The sequence below is a fragment of the Macrosteles quadrilineatus genome, unplaced genomic scaffold (assembly GCF_028750875.1).
Source record: "Macrosteles quadrilineatus isolate MER2022 unplaced genomic scaffold, UCM_ALF_1.0 Scaffold_3__2_contigs__length_128488019, whole genome shotgun sequence".
Taxonomy (NCBI): Eukaryota; Metazoa; Arthropoda; class Insecta; order Hemiptera; family Cicadellidae; genus Macrosteles; species Macrosteles quadrilineatus.
The window spans coordinates 86,296,279-86,305,491 of record NW_026542596.1 but is presented as its reverse complement, the minus strand read 5'-3'; the positions used below and the strand labels follow the sequence as shown (position 1 = coordinate 86,305,491).

The following is a 9,213-nucleotide window of genomic DNA, read 5'->3' as shown; positions in this document are numbered from 1 at the left end:
GTTTTAATTTTAATTTTTGTATAGACTAAGTCAAGATAAGTAACTAACCTGTTGTATTCAATATGCAAGAAAACTTTTAATAATTTCCCTTTGTGGTTTTTATCTGCTCTGGAATACGTGGCGCTAGTCGCCACAGTCATATAGACTTGGTCTTGGACTAACTAACTGTAAAATCAAATTGTTTCACCAAATAAAGGAAGGAAGTTTTTATCAATAGTACACTCAAGCTTAACAAGACTCAATAACATCCAAATAGATTTCAGATTTTATAATAAAAAATCTGTCATTTGCTGAAGAAATCTAAGTAGGCTAGATTAAATGTAAGGGTAATTCAAAAACATCAGTTTATAACAAAATATATTTATTAACAAATTGAAACTACAACTTAATTTTGCCAATGAATTTACATGGTAAAAGTTATATTACAATGATTTCCGGTTTTGTTCTCCAATTTTCTAGCCAGTGCGTAATTGTTACACAAAGGTTTTTTTTATCACACACAAGTACCCTACATAGTACCTAATCCTATAAAGATAATAAAGCTGAGAATTTTTGTTTGTCATTCACTATGCAAAGTTACTGGTAGAAAATAGGAATAAAGCATTTATCTGCATGCTCGTTTGTGTTTTTCTCTGTAGTAAAAAAAATATTGTAAGTATATTTTGAATTTTTTTTCTACTCTTTCTCCATTTGACACAGATTTTCATGAAGTCACATCGGCCCTGGTTCCAGATAGTCGGTCTTAACAAGGATGTAAGTTACTATTTTAATAATCACACTCAGTTGCCACCAAAGAGTAAAAATATTTCAGAGCACATTTTCAGCTTTATTATCAAATTACCAAAAGAGAATTTTTATCTCTAGCATATAATGACAAAACTCATTAATGTATATAAACAAACTAGGTGGAAGGAATCAGTTTATTTCCTGCAAGTAATTTAAGAAACATCAGTTGACATTTTAAGTTAAGTAATTTGAATGATACATGTATGATAGAAGCCGTCTCCAGTAAGTAACATTCCCATTTTAGTTATTTATATTTTTTTAGTAAGCTCAGGAAAATTTTAAGGATTTTTCTGTCCAGTTTAATACAATGTTATCACGTTTATTACTATTATTTCTTGTAGCTTATGTAATAGCTGCAAGGCTATTTTAACAACAAAAAAAAACATTCTACTTATGAAATATTGCTCGTCCTCATTATATCAAAGAGAAGGCCTAAAACACTGGTGTATTTACCCTAAAACGAGTGAAAAACCTTTCGTCAACATGAGTGCACTAAAATATGACCGGAGATGAAACAAATAAACCACATTTTAGATTTTACAAAAAAGGGAAGTCTATTTGCAGTTTCCACGTACGTCAATGGACGACTTCTTGATAGTTAACATTTGCTTTCAAGTGGGAAAGCAGAGAGAGATTGCTTTCTTTATGTTGTCCTGATTTTTACCCCTTGAGAAGCAAGATACAACCAAGGCGACCAGACTATTTTTTATCAAGAGGTGAACATATGGCTTGCGGCCAGCTGCATTTAATTTCATTATTTGTCAGCTGAGAAATGAAACTATTTTACTTCATACACTTTTGAGGAATAACAGCCAGTATCAGTGTCGTATTTACCACATTAAATCCAAGTAAAAGAGGGCATCATTATTTTATGAATAAATTTATGAAAAAAAAAGAATTATATTCTAAAATTAAGAATTTTCCACGACTGATGACGATAATTATGTCCCCGTGATCGCGAGGGATGTTCACAGATTCACTAGGGTTGAAAGGAAGCTCCAAATAAGAGGCAGGGTCTGCTAGGGCTTATTTGGCCTCGGACACAAGTTCCCAAAATCTGACACTAACGAGTATTACAGTTCACAACTAAAAATCAGATAGATTAGGATTATTAGAAAGAGGTAGAGTTTAGGGACCAATCTATACACATTTAGGGATTACAAAACACTGAGATTTCACCCTAGTAAAGGATTATTCAGAGAGTTAGGTTGAAGAGAAAAAGCCCCTGGACTCCCATCTTCTCATCTAAGATAGCTGAACTCTATTACTTTTCAAAAAAATACTCATCATAGATGAATTATTCAATTGTTGATCTGTATTGACTTGAGTTAATGGATGAGCAGAGAAAAGAGAAAGACTGATGGTAAGGGATTTGGAAGGCAGTTGAACTTTTAGAAACATATTTCCGTGCAGGCTACCAACTGAATTATTCATAGATGATAAATATTTCAGAAAGATTTAGACAAGGTTAGATAGGTTAGACAAGGTCCTGTATGGTTAATGTCATTGTATGATTCCAATTAATCTGTCTTTGCCTTGATGCACAGTACATTACTTTGATAAAATTACTACAAGTTACAATTTTCACTCAATATTATCGTGGATTTCATTAACTTCTGAAATTTTTTCTAGTCTCGCTACAATGTTACTCATCAGTTCCATTTCATCTTTGTTCAAATTCACTTTCATTTTGGGCACAAAGGTGATTTTTGAATCTTCTACGTTATAGTTGAGTTCTTGTAGCTTGGTCATGACTCTGTGCAGTTCTATCGCTTCGCAGGTGAACTGTAATCAAAACCAATATTATTTACTTAAATAGTGCAAAGGTTGTGAAACGTGAGGAATTAGGAATTTGATGGAGATGAGGAAGTGTGCAAACAGTAATTAAATTATTAGAAAATTGGTTCAATGGAAGACAAGACATCTCTTAGCTGTGCCAAGTTTATGAATTTTTGATTATTTATGGTTTGTTATTTAGTAACACTAGAAAGTTTTGAGGTTGACAAACTTCTAGTTCTATCAACAGTAACTACAACTATTGTAATTTAGACTTTCTCTCTTAAGGATCCCTTTGGTTCAGACTTTGCATGGTTTAGACGGGAGAAACAGGAGTCTTGGGACTCAAATGCTTAAAGATGCAATAAAAATTTAAAGATTCAAATCCCAAACATTGAAGTAAGCCTACTTTCTAGGAAGTAATGCCATTGCCGTCTTATTATTCCGTTTGAAAACCCCAAGGGCTAAATTAACATAACCCAACCTAACCTTACCTCCTACTTATAAAAAAAAAACTACTTCAAGGGCTAGCTAAATAATTATTAGTAAAAAAGCAAAATCAATGGGCTTTGAGGTGCTGCTGTAAAAATGTAGTTGACGGTACCAATCCCTTTTAGGTTAGGACCATCACATGACATCACAAATTTATAATTCTGACAACACCCAAAGACTCCAGTGTGTGTCAACCAGTTTGGAAAGCTACTTGTGTATGGCAAACCATCCTCCATTGCAACTAAAAAAAGTCACAAAATATCAACTAGCCTCATTTTGTATTCACACATGTTATTGCTGTGTTTTGTATCTCAAACATATATTGGATGGTTTTTAATTTATCTTATCTTTTAATTTTTTATTAAGTTCTAGTGGTTTTGAACTATTTTTAGCCAGGAATTAGTATCTCAGACAGAGAGATGTTAAAACAAAAAGGTGGCTACTGTGGGTCCATCTCACAGACCGAGCAACCAATACCAAACTGTAAAATCTGTTTCTAAACAAGATAACAATGTACTTGAAAGTATGTTAACACTCACAGTTAATTTATTGTTTTCGTCTATAGGCGAGACTTCTTCAGCACCAGCTTCAATTGCATGTTCTACACTCGATTCTTCGATATTCTCCATTTTAGGTGGAGGCATTGCAATTACAATACCTTTCTTATCAAATTGACTTTCTAAAGATTGATCTGATAACAAACCCCTGAACAAAAATAACATTTTGATTGGTAACACTTTAGAAGATCATTAGGTAAATAGAATCTGAAACAGGTTAGTCTTACACAAAAGATTTAAATTACCTGTATCTGTCAAGTGATCCTAGATTGTAGTTTTTTGACTACAGCTGTTTCGTGTTAAAATTAACACATCTTCAGGTCGAGATTAAAAGTTAAATTGATTTATTCCATGAAATGGTCGTCATAAGGTTAAGAGTTCACAAATAACATGTACACAAACACAAAACATTATACATTAATTGGCCAAAACACGACATTTTTTAATTTAACAAACAATTCTTTAAACAGCTTTGTAAGCAAATAATATTCCCTATATGGGAAATTCGCTAAAACACATTTTTCATTAAAAGAATTTGATTTTTCTCTAAATTCAATCAGTAAAACAATGTGCGGATTGCGGACTGGGACTACATAGTACAGTATTGACTAGGGTCTACTATTCTCAGATAATTCTATGAGCTTGGAAATTAACTACCTGTAGGCCCAATTTTTAATAGAGTCCAATTTCAGGTAAAAAATAACGCTGTCCTTACTATAAAGGTGTTTTGGCTTTTCAAAAATAAATACCCAAAAAAGTTATTTACTAGGTAGCGCCTTGGTAAATCATCCTAATACGATAAACTTGATTCCCCTAGAACTTTTGTCATCCTTCCACTTGTCATTTGTTTAACTTGACACAAATTGAGGGTTACACAGATAGTTCATAGATTAATTTTAGGTCAATAATTTAACTTAGACTAAAGAGACTTTAGTTTATGACACTAACACACCAAACTTGTATACCCTAGCTATAAGTTGTATAATGTTCAGCATTTGTCATACCCCACTCTTTTTAGTTGCATTTGAATATCTCCTTTGGTTTTTCCATATGAGTTGGTCAAAGCTGTAACTAGGAGAACACTTCCCCTTGGTCCTCTTATACTGTATTTAAATGGTTGAACTGCATCCTTATCCTTAAACACCATAGAAATGGAAATACATTATACAGGATGAAAGGGATACAAGCAACAGCAGTAAGTGGAAGAAGAGAAGCTTTCAAAGGAAGAGGCTTCATCCAAACTAACTGAAACTAGACACTGGTCGGATTATCGAATTGTCCTGATCAGCCGGACATGTTGTAAAATGTCATACAAAAATAAAAACAGTGTATTATTTGTATGACTGAAAATAGCCAAGTATAATTAAATATCAAATAGGTACACATAGCTGAAATGATTCCAAATTACAGGAAATGTCAAATTAAACAAGACTCTCTTATACTAGAATCAAGAAGAGAGTCAAGAATCAAGAATCAAGAAGTTTATTCGCCATTAAGTAATACATGATTACAATAGGCTTCATCAGTTATTCATTAAAAGACAGTACCAAGATAATAATAACAATAAAATCAAATTAATATAGATTAAAAATAGTAACAACAAAATAAATAAACAAGACAATAGAACCTTTACAACAACAACAACAACAAGACATTCGAATACTCATAGTAAATAATAAGGGAGTATGGTAAAATATAATGGTAATAGGCTACTTACCGCAGCTGTTTTAAGAATGTTTTGAATGGTAGATGCTGGCATGTCCTTGGATTTTGCATAATCAATTGCACTTGCTAATTGATGGTTCAGAGTGGGATTCGCATTGTTGCCATTTTCTAAAGAAAGTAAATTTTAATTAAAAGGTATCAAAAGTACATCTTTGTTTCGCAAAAAAAGGTATGTAGTTTTTTTTTTTTTTTTGGCCTACTAAATATCTTGGTAGAACGTTTATCAATATACTTGGGCCTACCTTGATTGTAGATCTCTTAGTAGGCCTACAAACAATGTATTTAAAATTTAAAATGTCATGTTATTCAAACACCTTAAGCCTTTGTAACACAAGAACATTTGGAAATGTATTTAAAAAATACATTAGTTTCCATAGTCTGATATTCTTTAACCTAAAACGTTCTATGATACGATGCTATAAGTTTGTTTTTTTTTGCAAAATTGATTATGAACTATCCCACAGTATTTTAAGGATTCTAACTAAGCATAGACGTGCCCTGAATTTTTGGGACATTTTCAAGAAAAATATGTTCCCATATAGGGAACATATTTTATACATACTTTTGAACATACTTTTGAACCCATATAGGGAACAAATATACAGGGGATTCGGGATTATTTGTTTTCTTAGTCTTGAGTAACATCAATACTGTCTCCGCGACCGCAGGAAATTTGCACGAAATCGTTGAAAATCTTGATGTATGTCCATGATAGTGCCGCAATCCCAGGAGACGATGATTGTCTCAGTAATCATGAAAGATTTTCAGGAAAGAGGAAAGCGCCGGGAGCATGAGTGTTTACAATGGCGCCGAGATCGTTGTACATAGTCACAAATTTTCCTTTATGTGGGAAACAATGATCGCGGGATATGTTCATGATCTCTTCGGTAGGCTATAGCAGATTATGTTAATGTTGTGTTTGCGATTTCTGTGAGGTGTTTACAATGACGCTGCAAACCCAGGAGACAATGATGATGTCTCTGTGACCGCAAAAAATGTCCACGATTTCACCGCAGTACCAAGAGATGTTCAGGATACCACCGCAAACCCAAAAAACAATTATGTCTCCGTCTCCATGACCAGTAGATGTTCACGATTTTATGGCGGGTAATGCACCCGCAATCTAATATTAAATCATGTAGACTTGTGATTAATACACATTAGGCCTACAAAATTTATGATTACTAAAGCAAATACAGTACTGCTAAATACTCTATTGGTACGGTAAACCCATCAGGCTTTATAACTTTTAAAAACGGTGTGATAATTGTTGTAAATAGGTACTGTAGGCCTAAGTTACCTGTTTGTGATTACCTTTGTATTTCTAATAATCTTTCACAGTTATTTAAGGCCCACTTTTTTGCACATTACTGAAGACCTCAATTTTCAAGAAAATTCTTTCTCCCATAGGGTTGCCATATCACCAGATTTCCCCGGAGATTACTGGATTTAAAGTAAAAAACTTAGCTCAGCGAGATTTTTGCAAAAAATTAAAATCTTTTCTTTGCTTACTTTTCCACTAAAATATAGGTTACCAAATAAAGGCACTTTTTGAATATGCATCCAAAAGAAAAGTGTGTTCACAAATAATGTAAATGACTAAAAGCGTCAACTCTTCCTCCTGCACCCTGTATACTTAAGTGTTTTTCGCCTTGGTTTCACTTTGGCTAGCAACGTCGTGAGTTTATTGTCTGTTACACTATTCCCAGTCCTTCTTTTCACACCAGCCGGCCTGTCCTAAGGTTCTTGATTTTTGGTCAGTGGTAAGGAACAAAGCCGATCACGTTTTGTACATATGTTGTTCAGTTATCCATTGTTTTTCGTTAGAAGTAACAGTTCACTTTTGCGTAGGCTACGTTATTTTATTATTGCCTATGTAACTTATGTATATGCAATTTGGCTAGCAAGTAATTTTTTACCCGCCAGCTAAAATCTCCTCTTTTTAACATAGTAACATATGGCAACCCTGCTCTCCCAATTCCTAATCAGCAGCGGGCACTGATTTTTAGTTTCCCCAAATGTGTAGCCTTAAGTTTACCTTGTTACGACCCTAATATTAAGTTAATGTAGCTGAGCACTTGTTTTGTTGAAAATTAAAACATATAATTTTAACTTATCATTGAAGAATTACCTTCATTTCTCATGGTGTAAGCTTACGTAGCCTATAATTTAGTACCGCTTTGTTTAGTAATACCTAAACAACCAAAGACCTAACCTAAACCTAAGATACAGGCCTATTTTAGTTTAGATAGGCCAACCAGTCTTATCAACTACCTATCTTTCCTTAGCACTTTATGAAATGTTGTAGCCTATCGAATAAAAAATAGAGAGGACAGGCCCGTTTTTGACCCTGTTAGCGCCCTAGGCACAACTAATAGTAGCGCCCCTTTGCAATATACATATAAGGGTGTCCACCGACCGGGAAATCCGAGAATCATGTGCGAATTTTATGAACCGGGAATTATGTGTGAATTTTGTATTTCTACCTGGAGTTTTCAAATTACCGTGATCGCGCATGACAACAGTTTCCGTGACCGCGTGAGACGATAATATGTTTACACTCGGCTGCGAGATATTCAGTATATTGCCACGATCACGAAAGACGATAATCTCCTCACGACCGCGGGATATGCTCATATATTGCTTCGATCATGGAAGACGATAATTATGTCTAAACAACCTGACCGCTAAAAATAGTAAGAATCTCGCCGCAAACGCGGGAGACGATTACGATGTCTACACGGCGGTGAGGGATTATCAGAAGTTTACCGCATTCGCATGCAAACACCCACCAATTTTTTTTTATTTTCCAAAATTTTGGCGCCCCCCAAAAAAGCCAATTGCCTCGCGCCCTAGGCACGTGCCTACCGTGCCTATTCGGTAAATCGGCCCTGAGAGAGGATCCATTCTCTCTACCTTTTTTAAAGCCAAGGGTTTTAATTTCTTCATTCTGCACACAGCACAAAAATTAGCATCATAAATTAAATCTCATACGCAAACAAAAAACAATCTTAGAAGGGTTGCACTTTACTTTAAGTCCTACACTTATTCAAATGACCCAATAAGAAGCCCTTAGAAGTTTGGAAGGCACAAACAGTTAACTTAGTGAGGTAGGCCTAAACATATCAGAGGTCATTAACAGCTTCTGGAAATAGAACTAGGACAATGTTACTTACCATGAATAGCAAGTCTTATTCTATGGGCTAGTTTAATGAACATTAGAGATCTTTGAGTGTCTTTTTCAGCTTTTGTGTGCTTAATGTTTGCCCATTTACTGTGTCCCGCATATCGCCTTACGATAAGAAAAACTTGGCGAAAAGACATGCTATGCAATTATAAAAACTTAAGCCTATTAAAAAAGAGATAATTTTAAAAAAATCCGCAAACTCGAGACTAGGGAAACTAACTTGGGTTTGACCCCTGTTGGCTGAACTATGATAGGCCTAATAATTATTATTAATTACACATAACCTCACTACACAGTACACACACACACACTAATCTCTCCTCAAGTTTTCTTTTTCTTAAATCAGCTGTCTACGGCTTGTCGTCTGCATGCGATGTCTTTTTTCGTGCTATTTTTATGCTAACTTATCTTTAACCATGTAGCTATTAAGTATGGATCTTACGATACTGCACTCTGTCACCTCTGTTCTTCGTTCATGCATAAATAAATATATAATACACAAAATATATTTATTCAGCAATCCTTTTTCAGAAACAATAATTTTAATAATCCTACCAGAGAGAACTTTCAATTTATTTTATCTTTTTATTTATCTGAATAACTAGTCGATTGTTACCCCGCTATCAAGTCAAATTGGGTAATGGGATGGATAGTCCTCCACATACCCAAGAGCCACGAAAGTCCTCATTT

The 9,213-nt window shown here is 34.3% G+C and overlaps 1 protein-coding gene across 1 annotated transcript; it reads right to left on the bottom strand.

The window, feature by feature from the left end:
* Window positions 1-344: 344 nt before the first annotated feature.
* On the bottom strand, window positions 345-8,802 carry LOC128990931 (translational activator of cytochrome c oxidase 1-like). The gene is made up of 5 exons (XM_054413592.1): window positions 8,513-8,802; window positions 5,329-5,444; window positions 4,616-4,746; window positions 3,594-3,759; window positions 345-2,571 (listed from the first exon to the last, which is right to left on the bottom strand). Exons 1-5 carry the CDS (start codon window positions 8,658-8,660, stop codon window positions 2,371-2,373), a joined length of 762 nt encoding a protein of 253 aa, XP_054269567.1. The 5' UTR covers window positions 8,661-8,802; the 3' UTR covers window positions 345-2,370.
* Window positions 8,803-9,213: the final 411 nt, after the last annotated feature.

Excerpts from the sequence above, each read along its gene's own strand:
- LOC128990931 (XM_054413592.1), bottom strand. The coding sequence starts at position 8,660 with ATGTCTTTTCGCCAAGTTTTTCTTATCGTAAGGCGATATGCGGGACAC. Across the intron at positions 4,747-5,328 it reads ACATTCTTAAAACAGCTGCG|GATAAGGATGCAGTTCAACC; the intron begins GTAAGTAGCCTA and ends ATGGTGTTTAAG. Across the intron at positions 2,572-3,593 it reads ACGAAAACAATAAATTAACT|TTCACCTGCGAAGCGATAGA; the intron begins GTGAGTGTTAAC and ends TTTTGATTACAG.